Consider the following 19,797-nt stretch of genomic DNA (forward strand, 5'->3'; position numbering starts at 1 on the left):
ATTCAGCGCCATATTCCAGCTGTTGCACCAAGAAAATACAGAGTTGAGGTCATGCTGTAGTGAAATTGCATCTGCTTCGGAAGAAATGTTGCGGTAGACACAACAGTCATCAGCATAAAGTCTGATTTTACCTGAAATGTTACTACTGAGGTCATTTATAAAAATGAGAAAAAGAAGAGGGCCCAAAACAGACCCCTGCGGAACACCTGAAGTCACACCCACACTTTCCGAGCTGACACCGTCGATAACCACGCACTGTGTCCTTTCCGCAAGATACGCTTCAATCCAGATAAGAGTGAGGTAGGAATATTTAATTCTGAAAGCTTCTGTAGCAACAGGTTGTGAGCAACTAAATCGAACGCTTTTCGAAAATCTAAAAATATACAATCTACCTGACCGGCAGAGTTTAAGGAAACAGAAATGTCATGTGTGAATTCCACGAGCTGTGTTTCACATGAGAACCCGGACCTAAATCCATGTTGTGTCGAACAGAAAAAGCTATTGTTTTGTAGATGGTTAATTAACTGAGTATAAATGACATGTTCCAGTGTTTTGCACGACACGCTCGTCAGCGATATGGGCCTATAGTTGCATGTTTTAGTTCTATCACCACTCTTATGAATCGGAACGACATTGGCACTTCTCCAGTCAAGGGGTAAAGAAGAATTGTCTAATGATTTCTGAAATAAGGCAACTAGATACGGGGCAACTGAAGCCGCACAATTTTTCAAAACGTAATTGGAAATGTTGTCAGGCCCTGGTGCTGATGTAACTTTAATTTTCTGTAATAAAAGCATGATCCCCCGTTCAGAAATTTCTACATCACTCATTCTGGTCAGGGTGCTGGAAGATTGAAAATCAGTACGTATATTAATGGGATCGGAAAACACCGATTGGAAATAAAGATTGAAACTTCTCGCTTTACCTTTTGAATCCCTTCCAAAATCAGTTTCATCTAGTATATCAGGCGCAGAGACCCTGCTGTTTCTCTTATTTTTAACATATTTCCACACTGCTTTTGGGTTTGTCTTTAGTTGTTGGCCTACTGTGCTGAAGTATGCCCTTTTTGCTTTACGGATTTCTTTCGATAAGTTCTTAGTTTGCTTTTTCATCTCGGAGTACAAAGTTAGTGCGGGCGTATCACAGTATCTGCGAAACAGCCGTTTCCGCCGGTTGATCATTGCCCGCAACTGTCTATTCATCCAATGCATATCGTCACGACGCTTGGCTGAAATTAAACGGGATGGGATTAAAGTCTGCGTCAGTGACAAAATTTTAGTTTTAAACAAGTTCCGGAAGGAATCAATATTCAGAGATGGCCGATGTGAAAGAAACTCAGGAAAAAATGCGTCGAGTTCCCGTGATAGCGAAGCATAATCCCCTTTTTCATAAAAATACACTTTGCGTGGTTGAGTGTGGTGGGTCTTCATAGCATTACAGGATACTTTTGCTAAAACTACATCATGGTCACTTATGCCTGGCAGCGTTATGACAGACAAGACTAGGCTAGGGTCATTGCAGAAAAACAAGTCTAGTACATTAGCACTGGTAAGGCCGTGTCTGGTAGGGGTTTGAACAAACTGGAATAATGAGTGAGCACTAATTACTTCACGGAAAGCGGTATACAAGAGGGATGCAGTGCGAATTACTGGTTTAAAAGAAGACCATTCTACGCTGGGCATATTAAAATCACCGGCAAGGATAACATGTGTTGCGTCTAGGGCTAATAATGTGTTGCTAAGTTCAAAGAATGGCTGTGCGCAGGTTGAACCGGGCGTGCTATAAAAAGAGCCAATTGCGAAAGAAGTACCATCGCCCAGCCGTACCTTGCACCAGACAGCTTCACAGGAATCGTTTTCTAAGTTAACAGACACGCTTCTCAAACTGCTATGAACGAGGATGAACACACCACCACCGCGTACATTGCGATCCTTCCTATACGTGGTATAGGATGGAGGAAATATTTCACCATCGCTTATGTTGCTGTCTAGCCATGACTCGGTTCCAATTACCACATCTGCGTTCGTCATTTGTAAGAGTGAGAAGAATTGGTCAGTTTTGTTTTTTAGACTGCGACAATTAACAACTATACAGACAAGTTCATTTTTAATAGCAGTTTGTGGGCTAGCTAAAAGCCTCGGTGATGGCTATTGGTTTACACAAGTGATATCGTCGGTTTCAATGTTGTACATATAGGTTTTGTTGTCCAGGTTTAGCTTATTAAACCGCAGTTTCAACTTTCCGCCGCGTGCCTTAGCAAACTGCATGAGCTTTTTTCTTTGTTGCCGTACTTTGGCCGAATAGTCCTCGCTTATCGCCCAGTCAGTATCTTTTAGTTTGGCAGGCATTTGAAAGAACACGATTCTTCTCTTTAAAAGACAAGAATTTAACGATCAGGGGTCTGTTCTTGTCGGGCGCATATCTTCCTAGTCTGTGCGCTCTTTCAATAGCAGCGGCGTCAACGGAAAGTTTTAGCTTTTCAGCGCAAAAAGAGATAATATTAGTCTCAGACTGTTCCCACGATTCGGTTTCTTTGTCATGGATGCCGTAGAATATTAAGTTGTTTCTTCGTGATTGGTTCTCCAGGTCATCGTGCGATGACTGGAGGGCCGTGCACGCGACAGCAAGTTTCTGGGAACTTTGGGATAATCTTTCTACTTCAGGCTTTAGCGGGAGCACCAGTGACACATTATCTTCAACGCTCTTGACTTTTTCTGCGAGTTTTGTTAGTTTTTCTTCGAGATTCTTTTGCTCAAGCCGAATGGAACGTAGTTCGTCCAATATTTCGGTCTGTTGCTGTTGTATGACAGGTATTGTCATGATAGTATCGAACATCTGCTTTTCCTGCTCAGCAGACAGAGGCCCAGGGTTTTGCTCTACGTCTCCCGCAAGCAAGAGCCTTCTTTGAAACAAACCTATGTATCCTGAACAGCTCGCGGACACATCGTACAGAAGGCGTAAAAACATGCACAGAGCAAAGTTGGGATCTGGCGTCGACTTCCTAAACGGTTTGCCATTAACAGAAAGGTAAGAGTAACAAACCTGAAGAAGAACAAGGTGTAAGCGTCTGGCTGCCATGTCGGCGCCAGATCCCGGTGTGGCTGGGTACAACAGCTGCTTATGTAGGTCATGCTTGTGCAGAAGGATCCAGGGTTGCCAGTCGATGAAGTGTTCGAGCGCCGGTAGCACTGTTAGGTCCAACGGCGAAGCGTCACTCAAAAAAGCCAGGTCAGCAGGACAGATTTGCTCGGTAGAAGCGGCTCCGTTCATTGGCCGGCACGTCGACATCGCGGCAGGATCGAAAATTGCCATCATTTGCAGCACCTGAAGAAGAACAAGGTGTAAGCGTCTGGCTGCCATGTCGGCGCCAGATCCCGGTGTGGCTGGGTACAACAGCTGCTTATGTAGGTCATGCTTGTGCAGAAGGATCCAGGGTTGCCAGTCGATGAAGTGTTCGAGCGCCGGTAGCACTGTTAGGTCCAACAGCGAAGCGTCACTCAAAAAAGCCAGGTCAGCAGGACAGATTTGCTTGGTAAAAGCGGCTCCGTTCATTGGCCGGCACGTCGACATCGCGGCAGGATCGAAAATTGCCATCATTTGCAGCACCTGAAGAAGAACAAGGTGTAAGCGTCTGGCTGCCATGTCGGCGCCAGATCCCGGTGTGGCTGGGTACAACAGCTGCTTATGTAGGTCATGCTTGTGCAGAAGGATCCAGGGTTGCCAGTCGATGAAGTGTTCGAGCGCCGGTAGCACTGTTAGGTCCAACGGCGAAGCGTCACTCAAAAAAGCCAGGTCAGCAGGACAGATTTGCTCGGTAGAAGCGGCTCCGTTCATTGGTCGGCACGTCGACATCGCGGCAGGATCGAAAATTGCCATCATTTGCAGCACCTGAAGAAGAACAAGGTGTAAGCGTCTGGCTGCCATGTCGGCGCCAGGTTACGTGCAAGGACGGTCTCCTAGCCCCCGTAAGGGAAACTAAAGGCAGCAACCTTTGGAGGTGAGGTTGCTCAAAGGCGAAAAGACGAAGATCCTCCGCCGCCGACGACCACTAACGACGACGCAACCATTTCATCGCCGCTCCACACGACGACATTGACGACAACACGACCAGAGTGCAAGCAGACACCGCCGCCCAGTGAAGTAACAACGGTATGCCCCGGCCATGACCTGAAGAAACGACAGAGCCGAGATCGGACACTAAGGCCCACGTGCAATGCGAGGGCGCGAACAAGTGACCTTGAAGTTGATATCGACGGTCGCAGAGTCACTGCCCTTGTAGACACCGGAGCTGACTATTCAGTCATTAGTGGACCGTTAGCCTCTCAGCTCAGACAAGTTACCACCGCTTGGGATGGCCCGCTGATTCGCACCGCAGGTGGCGACCTGATTACTCCATCGGGACGATGTACTGCAAGAATAACCGTAAATGGGCGTACTTACCCCACTAGCTTTGTGGTGTTGCAGCTGTGTTCCCGCGATGTGATTTTAGGCATGGAAATCCTAAATGAAAATAGGGCTATCATCGACCTCCGATCATCAAGCTCTCTGCAGACAAAGCCATACCTGCTACGATGACTTCGACGCAACACGTCGCTCTAAACGTCCTCGACGGAGAATTGACCATGCCGCCCCGATCAAGCGTCGCCGTCAGCGTAGGTAGCACAGACATTGAAACCGCTGAAGGCATCGTCGAAGGAAATATCCAATTGCTCTTGGAACGAGGTATCGGCATCGCAAGAGGCATCGCGAAATTCCAGAGAGGACAAGCTCAGGTGCTGGTAACAAACTTCACTGAAGAATACCGGCATCTCAACAAGGGCACGACCATCGCTTTTCTCGACGAATTAGCGGACCTCAAAGACGTATTCGCCCTCCACGACCAACCACTGGAAGACGCACCGGACCAATTCCGTCAGGCCCTATTTGACATCAACCCAGTATTGACCCACAGCAGGAAAAACCAGATTTGCAGTCTTCTTTGAAACTACAGGGAGTGCTTCTTGTCATCATCGAAGGTACGACAAACACCACTGACCAAGCACCGCATTATAACGGACGAGCACGACCGATCTCTGCGCCAAAGCCCTTATCGTGTATCGCCGCGAGAACGCCAGGCCATTCGCGATCAAGTTGAGGAAATGCTGCGTGATGACGTAATCCAGCCATCGAACAGCCCCTGGGCGGGCACCAGCCGTTTTGGTCAAGAAGAGAGACAGCACAGTTCGCTTCTGCGTTGATTACCGCCGCTTGAATAGCATAACGAAGAAGGATGTCTACCCGCTTCCCCGCATCGACGACACTCTCGACCGGCTCTGCAATGCAAGGTACTTCTCATCAATGGACCTGAAGAGCAGATATTGGCAAATTGAGGTCAACGAAAGAGATCGCGACAAGACCGCATTCATCACACCGGACGGCCTTTATGAGTTCAAGGTGATGCCATTTGGCCTCTGCTCCGCACCAGCAACGTTTCAACGAGTAATGGACACAGTCCTGGCAAGCTTGAAGTGGCAAATTTTTTTGGTGTATTTGGACGACGTTGTTGTCTTCTCGTCAAACTTTGAAGACCACCTAAAACGACTACAGACAGTGCTGGAATCCATCAAGTCATCGGGACTAATGCTAAAAGCAGAGAAGTGTCACTTCACCTACGAAGAACTCCGGTTCCTAGGTCACATCGTTAGCAAGGACGGCATTCGCCCAGACCCGGAGAAAACAGCTGCAATCGAAATTCCCACCGCCTGCCAACAAGAAAGCTGTGCGCCGATTCCTTGGGCTGTGCGCTTATTATCGACGATTTGTCAGAAACTTTTCGCGGATCGCCGAACCGTTGACGCAGCTTACAAAGGCTGACGTACCTTTTAAATGGGAAGCGCCGCAAGGAGAAGCCTTCGACGAAGTTAAGCGCCGCCTGCAATGCCCTCCTGTACTTGGCCACTTTGATGAAAACGCCGAGACTGAAATCCACACCGACGCGAGCAGTGTGGGCCTAGAAGCCGTTCTCGTCCAGAAGAGTGCCAGACAGGAGAAAGTAATCGCCTACGCGAGCAGGTCCCTCATAAAAGCTGAAGTCAATTACTCGAGGACCGAGAAGGAGTGCCTCGCGATCATCTGGGCCACTTCTAAGTTTCGTCCATACCTATACGGCCGACCATTCAAGGTGGTAAGCGACCACCATGCGCTCTGCTGGCTGGCTAATTTGAAAGATCCCTCTGGCCACCTTGCCAGATGGAGCCTACGACTGCAAGAATTTGATGACTGTAGTTTATAAGTCGGGCCGGATGCATTCCGACGCAGACTGCTTATCACGCGCTCCCGTCGACGCTCCCCCGAAGGACGATGACGACGACGCCTTTTTAAGACCGGTAAGCGCCAGCAGTTTCGCAGAACAACAGCGAGCAGACCCTGAGCTGAAAGCGCTAGCCGATTACTTGGAAGAAAAGACCACCTCCCCTCCTGGTGTGTTCAGGCGACATTTATCATCGTTCGCGTTAAGCAATGGCCTCCTCGTGAAGAAGAACTTCACACCCAACAAGATCGCGCAGCTTCTCGTAGTGCCTAAAACCCTTCGGCAAGAAATTCTGCAGGCATTGCACGATGAGCCCACAGCAGGCCACCTCGGATTTGCGCGCACGTTGCGTCGAATCCAGGAGAAGTATTAATGGCCGCGACTGCCTGCCGAAGTTGCTCACTACGTGAAGACGTGTCGTGAGTGCCAACGACGCAGGACGCTGCCGATCAGACCAGCAGGAATACTAAACCCGATTCCGCCCCCAATCCTGCCCTTTCAACAAATTGGGATGGACCTCCTCGACCCCTTTCCATCTTCATCTATGGGTAACAAGTGGATCATCGTGGCCATTGACTACCTTACCCGTTACGCCGAAGCAGGAGCACTACCAAATGGTACCGCGGCAGAAGTCACCAAATTTTTTGTCGAACAAATTCTATTGCGACACGGCGCCCCAGAAGTGCTCATCACAGACAGGGGAATGGCGTTTACAGCAAAGTTGATGCAAGCCATCCTGGAATACAGTCACACAAGCCATCGACGAACAACTGCGTACCATTCCCAGACCAATGGCCTTACAGAGTGCCTGAACAAAACGATCGCGGACATGATCGCCATGTACGTCGACGCTGAACACAAGACCTGGGACGCCATCTTGCCGTACGTGATCTTCGCGTATAACACGGCAGTCCAGGAGACAACCAGAGCGACCCCGTTTAAGCTTGTGTACGGCACGGAGCCCACAACGACGCTCGACGCAATGCTGCCGCACGTAACCAGCGAAGACAACCTCGACGTCGCCGCCTACCTGCAGCGTGCAGAGGAAGCCCGACGACTCGCACGACTGCGTATTAAAGACCAACAGTGCACCGACAGTCGACGATACAATTTACGACGACGCCACGCAGAGTAAAATCCAGGAGACCAAGTGTGGGTTTGGACACCAATTCGCCGTCGCGGATTAAGTGAAAAGTGAAAAGTCGATACTTTGGGTCATACAAAACCCTTCGCCGCGTCGGACCACTGGACTATGAAGTCAATCCCGACGGAACGTCAGCATCACAACGGCGACGCGCACGCCCAGAAATTGTACATGTTGTACGACTGAAGCCATATTACGCGCGTTAAAGAATCTGTGGTGTTTAAACTTTGCAGTGTTTATGTTTAAGTTTCTTTGTTTTGGAACATCGAGACGATGTTTTTTTAAGGGGGGAGTAATGCCGCGAAACCTTCAAAACAGTATTTGTTGTTTTTTAAGAGCCGCCGGCATACAGGCTTATCACTCTGATTCTGGACCGCGTATCAGTTCCGTAATCTTTGTTTGTTAATGCTCGATGTCGCGAGTCACACCTTTATCAGTTTTGTTGTAGCGCAAGATGCACCAAGATCTGTCTCGAAGGTTCTGGCCACTCAGGTGTCTTTCCACAATGTTCCAGCCCGTGCTGGTAGCTGTTTGCGACGTTATCTAGATTGTTCTGTGCAGCCTTTAAATTGAGCGTTGACGAGTGTGACGAGCATTCTTTGTTCGACGATCGACGAGCACGTTTTTTTTCTATCGCCGCCGCCGAGTTGCTTAGTTCTTTTGCGGGCGCAAGTCAGCCCAAATAAAGAGTTTGTTTAGTGCAATCATCGACCCCTTCATTTGTGTCGTCGACCTCGTCACCACAACGTGACAATATTATAGAATTCATCTATGTTACCCGTTAAATACTTTTTTTTTTTTTTACGCAAGCTTGCCATAAGGCATATTATAGAAACTCATGTAAATTATTTTTGGTAAAGAACCGGAGCAGGCTCCCACTCTTGTCGTTGTCGGTGAGCCATTTAGAGAAGTCCTCTTCCCTTGTTGTGGTTAGTCCCACTTCGCGCAGAATCTGTGTCCTTGATCTTGATGCCCTTGTCCCTGCAGAAGTCCACAGCAGGTGGCGAACATCCACTTCTGTAGCTGGAGTGGAACACTTCGGGCATGTGGTTGGTCCGATGTCTGCTTGCGATTCCCATCGGCATGTTACCGACGGGGTAAGGGCCGCCCCATCTCTTATCCTTGGAGTGGGAATGTACACGGGGGAATGAGGGCACGTGTACTTTTCCTTAAAGAGGATGCTAAGATGGGAACAGCGGAGCGGGCATCGAAAGGGAGCCTGGAGGGGGGGGGGCGCATTAGTGTTTGGAACTTCGTGTGTGAGGTGGTCAACTTTTCTCTGCTCAGCGTTCTCAGCATCGTCATGTCCAATGTATCTTGATGTGTATCTTTGTTTTTTTATTGAGTGCGTGGATTTCCGGGGTTACACATAGCGTCTTTGTTACTTTCTTCAGTTGTGTTATGGCGGCTAAGGAGTCTGTATAGATGTGGGCTTCTGTTATGGAATCTATTTTATTTATGGCCTCCATAGCATCGCAGATTGCATAGAGTTCCATCACAAGCGGGTCCGGGTATTCTGAAACATATTCTTTATGTACCTTTAGTTCACTGTGTGTTGGACTAGTAGCTGCTGTTCTATCGCCATTTTCTATAATTGATGCGTCCGTATATGCAATGCAGGTACCTGGAAGTGCGTCAACCAGAGGTCGAGATGCCAGATTTTCTTTGCGATGGAGCCGAGTGGTCTTGTTTGTCGTAATAGTTGTGAATTCCCACGGAGGAGGGTGAGCCATTGGTGGTGTTTGAACTGCCACTTCGTTGTACAAGGATGTACTTATTGACAAGAAAACCTACTCCTAGTTCTCGCCTCTCCGGTAAACCTCGACGACACAGTACATGCCCATCCTTCAGTACAGTATATGCCTCATTCGGCCTCCTAACCTCACTAAGCCCTATGACATCCCATTTCATACCCTCCAGTTCTTCTAACAGCACTGCTAAACTAGCTTCACTAGGCAGGGTTCTAGCGTTAAACGTCGCCAGGGTCAGTTTCCAATGGCGGCCTGTCCAGCGGAGCCAGAAGTTCTTAGCACCCCCTGCTGCGTCACAGGTCTGACCGCCGCCGTGGTCCGTTGTTCCACAGCCGCTGGTGAATGAGGGCGGGGGTTTTAGAGGACTAATCATGCAAAGTTGCAGCCAATTACTGCACCAGGGTGGCCAAATCCTGTTCTGGTGAGGGAGTGCGTTGCTGGAGGTGTTCATCGGCATCAGGTCGCACCCCAAGCCTATTTATGCAATTCCATCGACACGCGAGTTTATTATTTTTTTTTTGTTCCGTGGAGAATTGCGCGGCACCGGGATTCGAGCCCTGGTCCTCTTGCGTGCGAGGCGGATGTTCTACTGCTACGCCACCGCTCCACCTCTATCATCTATAATCAATTGCAAAGGTACTTTCCCTACACAATGTTGGGATTTTGGTGTGGGTTGTCGGCGCAAGATGCGTTTCTCCGCATCTGGGAGGAAGTTGTGCTCAAGCACCTCGTGTATCACGAGGAAAAAGAGTTTTTCGCTGCGGGGAACTAACAAGCGACGACTGGCAGACAGGCACACTCCAACAGTGGCAGGACACCAGGAGCCATCATTTCGCCTCTGCTATTCAATATCGAAGGACTGGACAAACTGGCTATAATTTATACATCTGGACAACCTCGAAGACCCTACAGAAGGAAGTCGACAACCAGAAAATGCAGCCTGGAGACACAATTATCTGGAGAGGTGGACGAGATCCGAGTACATGGATCCATCAAACAATCGTAGGAATCAAGCCATCCAATTTAGCCGGGCTACCATCCAAGCAGCAGCAGCAAGGACCCAGGGTAATAGGATGGGCATGAGAGACACCGTCTGCTTAGTGAGTCTCCTCATCTACAACCTTGCAGGGCTCCTCAGGGAAGCATTAAAAACAACTCTCAGCCTTTCCACATCGACAGAGAAGGAATTTGTAATACTTTTGAGGAGCACTATTCAACAGCCACAAACTCTTAGGGACGAGTACAACATTGCTGTGCTAACTTGGCAACACTATCCAAGGTCAAGCGTTCTTACAACTGCACATACCTGATTCATACCGGCAGCGAAGAAGCACAAAGAGAAGGAACATGGCAAAACACGGCTGCACTCACAACTAGTTTATTAGGAAAAAATTTCGGGCATAAAAAGGTTCACAAGAGAGGACAAAAAGGACGCACAACAACCATGTGCCAAGGTACCGCCAGAAAAGATCTTATATATTGTTACGAAAAGGTTCAACTCCAAAGTATACATAAACTTTCATGCGGAAAAGTGTACATTGGTCAAACGGGGCAATGTACTATCAACGACTGGCTAGAGAAGCACCAAAGTAATTTGAAGAAAACAGAAAATTTGGTCAAGTCCCGCAAGTCATTCACGACATGTTCGCCACGTTTCAACAGTGGCAGATCAACTCCTGGAGGATAAGGAAAAGAGCAGATTGCTGTATTAGTGATGTGCACTTAAGAGTTCAACCTTTCCCGGCAATATAAGATGTTTCCCGGTGTTACCTTGGCACGTCTTTTTTATCCTCTCTATAGTGTTTCTTATGCCTGAAATTTTTTCCCGATTAATCACTTGAGTGCAGCGTTCGTGTTTTTGCATGTTCCTTCTCTTTGCTGCAACAGCATGTCAGTGGTATTCATACCATGAGATATGCATCACGCCAGACATTAAGAAAGGCAGGCAGGCAAGGTCAGAGGAAGAAGATGGCCTACCAAGAGGCAGTTGTCAACTCACAGCTCAAACCAGTCATTAGTTAAGTTCAGTCATGTCCGACTCTTCGTGACCCTATGGACCATATCATGCCAGTCTTTCCAGTCTCTCACTATCTTCCTAACATCACCTAACTTCATCTGTAGCACCTTGAGGATGCCATCTAACCACCACGTTCGCTGCCTACCTCTTCTCCGGTGACCCTCAACCTTTCCCAACATCAAATCTTTCTCCAGCGACTCCTCTCTTCTCATCAGATGACCAAAGTAGCTGAGCTTTAACTTTAGAATTTGACCCTCCAATGAGCAGTCAGGGTTTATGGTCGACAATATCGACTGATTTGATCTTCTGGCAGTCCAAGGGACTCTCAAGAGTCTTTGCCAGCATCACAATTCAAACGCATCAATTCTTCGGCAGTCAGCCTTCTTCACAGTCCAACTCTCGCATCCATACAACACAACTGGAAAGACCATATCACGAGTTATACGGATCTTGGTTGGCAGTGTAATGTCTCTGCTCTTTACTAGGCTGTCAAGGCTAGCCATGGCTCTCTTTCCCAGAAGCAGGTGTCTCCTAATTTTATGGTTGCAGTCTCCTTCCGGGGTAATCTTGGAGCCCAAGAAGAGAAAATCTGTCACAGCTTCCATTTCTTGTCCCTTGATGCTCCAGGACTTGACAGGACAAGACGCCATGATCTTTGTCTTTTTAATGTTCAGTTTAAGCCCAAACTTCTCACTCTCTTCTCGTACGCGCATCAGAAGTCTCTTGAGTTCCACTTCACTTTCTGCCATTAAAGTGGTATCATCCGCATATCTAAGGTTGTTGATACGTTTCCCAACTGAAGACTCGTCCAGACCGGCCTTTCTCATGATGCACTCGGCATATAGGTTGAATAGGCAGGGCGGCAGTATGCAGCCTTGTCTCACTCCTTTCTCAATCGAAAACCAATCAGTAAGACCATGCCCCGTTCTGACTGTGGCCTCTTGCCCTTCATACAGGTTCCTGAGGAGACAGATGAGGTGAATTGGAACTCCCATCTCTTACAAAGCTTGCCACAATCTGCTGTGATCTACGCAGTCAAACGCTTTCGCATAATCAATAAAGCAGAAGTAGATGGGTTTCTGGAACTCTCTTGCTTTTTCCATGATCCAGCGAAGGTTGCTAATTTGGTCTCTAGTTCCTCTGCCCTTGCGAAACCCTGCTTGCACATCCGGAAGCTCCCGATCCACATACTGCTGCAGCCTACCTTGGAGGATTTTCAACATCACCTTGCTAGCATGCGAAATAAGCGCGATCGTGCGGTAGTTGGAACAATCTTTGGCACTGCCTTTCTTTGGAATGGGGATGTAAACTGACCTCCTCCAATCCTGTGGCCACTGCAGGGTTGTACAAATTTGCTGACATAATGTATACAGAACGTTAACAGCGTCATGGTTGAGGTTTTGAATCAACTCAGCTGGAATGCCATCAATTCTGCTAGCTTTGTTCTTAGCAACTTCACTCTTCAGGATGCCCGGCTTAAGATCAGTAATCACAACAGTCTTATGTTGGGTTTGCACATCCGGGTCGTTCTTGTACAGTTATTCTGTGTATTCCTGCCACCTCTTCTTTATCTGTGAGGCTTCAGTGAGGTCCCTGCCTCGTTTGTCCTTTATCACGCCCAGCTAAGCCCAGAAGCTTCCTTAGATATCTTTGATTGTCTTACACAGAGCTCTTGTGTTCCTCAATTGGCTGTTGTCCTCAACTGCTTGGCACTGTATGTTCAGGAAGGCATTCTTATCTCTCCTTGCTATTTTCTGAAAATCCGCATTGAGAACCTTGTATCTTTCTCTTTCCCCCATAACTTTCGCCATCCTCCTTTCCTCAGCTATTTGCAAAGCCTCTTCATATAACCAGTTTGCTTTCTTGCATTTCTTTTGCTTTGGAACTACCTTAGTAGCAACTTCTTGTATTATATCACGAACATCAGTCCACATCTCTTCAAGCTCTCTGTCTTCTAGACCTAATTCTTTAAATCGATTCCTCACTTCCACAGCATATTCTAATGGAATTTGATCCAGATCATATCTGAAAGGCCTTCTAGTTCGAAGCTTAAATTTGGCAACAAGAAGCTGATGATCAGTGCCACAATCGGCCCCAGGCCTTGTTTTTAGTGCTTGTACAGCGCTTCTCCATCTCTGCCGGCAAAGAATATAATCAATCTGATTCCTGTACAGATCGTCCGGTGAAGTTCATGTGTACAGGCGGCTCTTGTGCTGTTGAAAATGAGTATTCGCTATGGTCAGGTTGTTTTCTTGACAAAACTCTATTAGCTTCTGCCTTGTCCGCCACGACAAGGCAGTGATCCATGAAGGGGCAAACCAGTCGTACGTGGCGGCAAAAGAGAAGATGGCACAACATCGCGAAAGGGTGAAAGATGATTTAATGGCTGGCCTAGCATCAGGGCTTCTCTCACGCCACTGCTGATCTTCTTCACAACACTCCCCTGTCCCTGCAACTGATTCAGTCCCTACGAAACTTCGTTTTCGCGAGCGACCTCTCACTGCACTATGTTGAGTACCTGGATGCCATGGAGAAGGATGTCAGCAAGCTTCACGCGAGGCAAGCAAGGCTAACGGACATGGGATTTTCTCGTGCAAGCCAGTGAGAAGTATGTGGTGAGATGCTTGTGGTGATTTCATCCTAGTGTTTTTTCGGGATTTCTCAAGCTGAGAGGAGGCCGCGGCAACCTTCTCGTATTTTTTACAAGGCCCCTTTCAGGGCCACCAAAATGATGCCTCGGCGGGACTCGCATGTCACTTGCCGTCAGTGACCCCTCTTTGCAGTTGTTATGCTTTTTTTCGTGCAACCTGTTTATAACAATTCTTGGTTATAACAATGGAATTTTCGTGGCACTTGAATAATGTTATAAGTGGACTCGACTGTAATTTACATGTCAGGAGTAAGATACTATACCCCACCCACTGCAGCTCCTCTAAAACCCACCTGCAAGGGCTGGTGAGCCTGCATATGTACAGCTAGAAGCTGGTGGGATTCAAAACCGACATTATAACGAGGCAGTACCAAGAAGAAAGGCAAGCCAAAAATGCTTTGAAAGAGAAACTACCGGTTAAGGCATCTGTCACCTCGCATAACCTGGAATAAATGGATGTACTAATTTTAACTAATGTGACAGAGTAGCCTCCCCAGTGGAACAAGTGAGAAGTGTCAAACACTCATTAAGGTACTGCTTTTGCAGCTGCCACTCAATGGACGAAAACTTACAAATTGACGCCATATTTTTAGATTTCTCCAAGGCCTTCGGCTGTGTTCCGCACTCACACTTGCTTGTAAAACTTTCCTCTCTAGGTATACTTGATAATACAATAACCTGGGGTCAATCAGTTTGTTCTTGGACGCAGACAATTCACATCAAGCAATGGCTACCGCTCATCCCTTTCTGATTTTACATCAGGTGCCCCACAGGGCGCCGGCTTATCCCCGCTACTCTTCCTCATTTACATCAATGATCTCCCAGCTAATATAGATACTAAACGAAGACTATTTTCGGATGACTGTGTCATCTACAATCCCATTCGGCATCTCACCGATAGCCACCTACTACAAAAAGACATTGATGCAATAGCCACATGGTGTGACACTTGGCTCATGCCTTTGAACCTGAACAAATGCCAACTCTTGTCATTTTCTCACAAACGAACAGTAATTCAGCATTCATACCCCATCATCATTATCATCAGCCTGATTATACCCACTGCAGGGCGAAGGCCTCTCCCATATTTCTCCACTTAACCCGGTTCTGTGCTAGCTGCATCCACTTGACCCCTGCGAACTTCTTAATCTCATCCGCCCACCTAACTTTCTGCCGCCCCCTGCTACGCTTTCCTTCCCTTGGAATCCAGTTTGTTACCCTCAGCGACCACCGGTTATCCTCTCTTCGCACTACATGTCCAGCCCATGTCCATTTATTCTTCTTAATTTCCACTAGAATTTCGGTAACTTCAGTTATTTCTCTGACCCACTCTGCACGCTTTCTATCTCTTAATCTTACCCCTACCATTTTTCGTTCCATAGCCCTCTGGGTTGTCCTCAAATTAAGTAGAACTCTCTTGGTTAGCCTCCACATTTCAGCCCCATAGGCAAGATGCAACTGTTGTATACTTTCCTCTTGAGCGATACCGGTAAGCTGCTAGTCATAATCTGCGAGTGTTTGCCAAATGCGCTCCATCCCAATCGTACTCTTCTTGTTATTTCCTTTTCGTGGTCCGGATCTGCGGTTACTACCTGTCCTAAGTAGACATATTCGCCTACTACTTCCAGTACTTCGCTACCTAATGTAAACTGCTGTTCCTTCCCGAGGCTGTTGAACATTACCTTAGTCTTCTGCATATTGATTTTCAAGCCTACCTTTCTCCTTTTCCTGTCTAGGTCATAAATCATTATTTGCAGTTCATCCCCCGAGTTGCTTAGCAAGGCAATGTCATCAGCAAATCGCAGATTACTGAGGTATTCTCCATCTACCCTTATCCCTAACTGCTCCCATTCCAAGTCTCTGAATACTTCCTCTAAACAAGCTGTGAATAGTACTGGGGAGATTGTGTCTCCTTGCCTAACACCTTTCTTTATGGGAATTTTGTTACTTTCTTTATGCAGAACTATGGTTGCTGTGCAGCCACTATATATATCTTCCAGCACTTTCACATACGGCTCGTCTACACCCTGATTTCGCAATGCCTGCATCACCGCCGAGGTTTCAACTGAGTCAAATGCTTTTTCATAATCAATGAATGCTATGTATAAGGGCTGGTTATATTCCGAGCATTTTTCTATCACCTGATTGATGGTATGGATATGATCGATAGTAGAGTACCGTTTCCGAAACCCTGCTTGATCCTTTGCTTGATTGCAGTCTAAGGTTGTCCTGATTCTATTAGCGATTACCTTAGTAAATACCTTATACGTAACAGACAGTAAGCTGATTGGTCTGTAATTTTTGAGGTCCATAGAGTCCCCTTTCTTGTGAATGAGGATAATGTTTGCATTCTTCCATGGTTCCGATACCGTCGATGACACCAGGCACTGCGTATACAGGGTGGCCAGTTTTTCTAGCACGATATCCCCCCCGTCCTTCAGCAAATCTGTAGTTATCTGATCTTCTCCAGCTGATTTCCCCCTTTTCATAGTTTCTAGTGCTTTCTTGGCCTCGTCCTTCGTCACTGGTGGAACTTCTTGACTGTTTTTCCCTACCGCCAATCTCATTACGGTCCTGACTACTTTGGCTGCTGTAGAGATCTGTATAGAACTCCTCGGCTACTTTGACTATCTTTTCCATATTAGTGATGACGTTGCCAGCCTTGTCCCTTATCGCATACATCTGGTTTTTGCCTATGCCCAATTGCTTCTTTACCGCTTTAAGGCTTCCCCCGTTCTTTACAGCATGCTCAATTTTCTCCATGTTATACTTCCTTATATCAGCCACCTTGCGCTTATTGATTAGCTTTGCTATCTCGGCCAATTCGATCTGGTCTGTTGGATTGAAAGCTTTCATATTCTGGCGTTTCTTAATCAAATCTTTCGTCTCCTTAGACAGCTTACCGGTATCCTCTCTAACTATCCTACTGCCTACTTCTACCGCGCACTCAGTAATGATATCTCTGAAATTATTGTTCCTTGCCTCTAGGGTAATGTCGCCATCCTCAGTTAGAGCTGAATACCTATTCTGTAGCGAGATCCTGAACTCTTCTGCCCTCCCCCTCACCGCTAATTCCATAATTCCGCTAATTCCAATACACCATCAACGCTACCCCAGTTGCCGAAACATCATCCTACAAGTACCTTGGATTACATCTCATCTTCGTTATCTTGGATCAATCACGTCCAAACAATATGCTCTGATGCCTCACATGTTCTAGGTTATTTACGACGAAACCTCAAATCAGCATCCCCGGAAATGAAAAAACTGGCTTATCAAACTTTCGTCCGTCCCAAACTCGAATTTGCATCATGAATCTGGCACCCATCTCAAGCCTACCTCACCGCCGAACTCGAAGCCATCCAAAATTGTGCAACCCGCTTCATCACTTCTGAATGCCCCAAAGAAATCAGCATTACTGCACTTAAACGCTCTGTCTCCCTGTCCACTTTAAAGTCGCGCCACGTCATCTCCCGTCTTTGCCTACTTCACAGCTTCTTTTACCACCCTGCTTCCAGACACCCTTTGCTGCAACCACCGCTCAGAACGTCCAATCGCCTAAGCCACAGCCTCCCCATAGCAGGTATCAGGAGCCGCACTTCAGCTATGAACAGTTCATTTTTCCCCGACGCGATTACTCTCTGGAATGCCCTACCTAACGACATAGTTGCATGCGACGATCGCAAATCATTTCGCATAAAACTCGCTTCATTTTCAAGATGTGTAAGCATTTCATCTGTGTTATCATCAATCGCTCATTAGCTTTCAACTTTGCTTGCAGCCGCACGTGCATTTCTTGCTTTTTCTGCATGATTCCACGAATACCTTGATGCTCTTTATTTATTTAATTTTTCTTGCCTTTTACCATTTGTAGTGTTTGTGTTAATTGTGCCTACCTTCATATAGATTGTATTTACCCCAACTTTAGCCCCTCCTTATGTAATGCCCTCGGGCCCTTAAGGACGAAATAAATGAAATGAAATCGAAAGACTCCTTCCAAGCTACCAAAATGCATCAACAGCCAAAATGTGCTTACTGCATGGGAGCAGTCCGTTCAGGATGAAATGATATACAGTCGAAGGCCGGATATATCGAACTTGAAGGGGATCGCGAAATAGTTCGATATATCGATAATTCGATGTACAGAAATCGTCTTGGGACGGCACTTACGATGCAAAAAAACGATACCGTATTTGTCGCATAATCAACTCACTCGCATAATGAACCCACCCTCCACTTTTGCACTCGAGAATTTTGAAACAGAAAAAAAAAAAGCGTTAAGGCCAGCTCGCTCACATGCAAGCGATTAAGCCATCTCAGCGACGAGCGGCAGCGACAGAGTCAAAAAATTTTCAACTTGTTGGAACTGCATCTCTCTGCCATTCGAGCCACTGCGGCAGCTCAAAACAAGGTTTCTGTGTCACCGCGACAGAAATCGTCGGCGTTTTCGCTTGAATGTCGCATTCAGTTTCGGTCGTCTCATCCACAGCTCATTTCTTGGCAGCGTGCCAAGATGCTGCGCAGCGATAACGTCGCGGCGTGTTTATCTTTTGATAGCTCCTTCCGCGCCAGGGAGCGAACTTGGCAGACTGCTCGTGATGGATTGATTGCACAAGCCTGGTTCGATTTATCACGCCGCGCTTGAGGCGGGCGTAGTCCACTGCCACAAAATCATTGGAAAGCGTGATACAGTAGCTGCAAATGCTGTTTGAAATGAAAAATGCTAAAAGCCGGTGTCATGATCGCAGCTGACCACGTGCTTTCATTGATTCATACATGCAAGAATAAACGACTCCCGAAAAAAAAAAAAAAAAAAAAAAAAGCCGCTTCGTAATGCCATACCTTAAGCTACGCCGCGCGTACAGCACGACGATAAAAACTAATAACTCTCGCAAAAAAAAAAAATAATAAATAAATAAAAAAATTGATCTGCCACTTCTTAACTTTCGCAGGCGCCATAGCCACGTCAGCCGCCGCACGCAGAGGGTTCGCAACACACGCTGGAGAAAGCGTCCGATGTTCTGTCTGAAAACGGGCTGAGCTGGCTTGGCGCATGCATAGCGCGTGCTACTGCGAACGAAGGCTGGGAAAGAGGAAGGAGATAGATGGCTCGGCAAAAGAATGGGCACACCCTTGCGCTTCGCTCTGTCGCGTTTTTCCCCTATCGTTCCCACCGGTTCTCTCTGGTTCATTCACGCACATGGCTTGCAAACGTCACGTGCTGGCGCGCGGGAAACGATAACCGCACATGCGCCCGCCTTTAGGGAATGGGTGCGGCTCTGCCCTAGCCAAACTGTCCCCTCTCATTACTTCGGCGCGCGGCTTGAAAATGTCACGGAGCAAACGGCCGAGGGCGATGCGATAGCCTTTGGGAAAGGCACACTTTCCAGTGCGTGGTGCGGAGTTCGATATGTAGTGAACTACACGAGGATATACGAAGACGAGGATTAAGTAGGTGAGAATATAACGAAGACGAGGATAAGGACGACGAAGTGCCGCTGCGCTGCTCGTGCTCGCTTGTGGAGACTGAGACTGGCTGGGTTCTTGTGTGGTTCGCCGTGAAACTTCGACAGGGCTATTATCCCTGTTAAAGCACAGTAAAAACCCCCTTTCACTTGGTGGAGGTGAGCATTTCCTGCCGCCCTGGAGCTCCGCAGCCGCACACTCCCGACACAAGCAATGACCGACGCTACTACCCCCAGTCCAACCGGCCCCTCATCCGCGGTGTTCTGCGCTGGAGCTTTGCGCCACTGTGATCCTCCTATCTTCAGCGGAACCGGCGACCATGACGTGGAAGACTGGCTGGCCTCATATGAGCGGGTCAGTATTCACAACCACTGGGACGACAACCAAAAACTCAATAACGTCATTTTCTACCTAACGGACGTTGCAAACCTATGGTTCCGCAACCACGAGGCCGATATCACATCGTGGTCTACTTTCAAA

The 19,797-nt window shown here is 47.5% G+C and overlaps 1 protein-coding gene across 7 annotated transcripts in view; it reads right to left on the reverse strand.

The window, feature by feature from the left end:
- The window catches only part of LOC146201438 (proteasome adapter and scaffold protein ECM29), a 371,995-nt gene that overhangs the window by 201,141 nt on the left and 151,057 nt on the right, over positions 1-19,797 (reverse strand). For 5 of the 7 annotated variants that reach the window (XR_014705354.1, XR_014705355.1, XM_084595850.1 and 2 more), the window contains exon 16: positions 3,043-3,888. The exons of the other annotated variants lie outside the window; for them this stretch is intronic. Coding sequence is in view for 3 of the 5 variants with exons in the window: in XM_084595850.1 (XP_084451976.1) it covers positions 3,043-3,888 (846 nt within the window). In the remaining 2 variants the exon portion in view is untranslated. The remainder of the gene's footprint in view (positions 1-3,042; positions 3,889-19,797) is intronic. 7 annotated transcript variants of the gene reach the window in all.

The sequence above is a fragment of the Amblyomma maculatum genome, chromosome 2 (genome assembly GCF_055883805.1).
Source record: "Amblyomma maculatum isolate TAMU_Amacu chromosome 2, ASM5588380v1, whole genome shotgun sequence".
Taxonomy (NCBI): Eukaryota; Metazoa; Arthropoda; class Arachnida; order Ixodida; family Ixodidae; genus Amblyomma; species Amblyomma maculatum.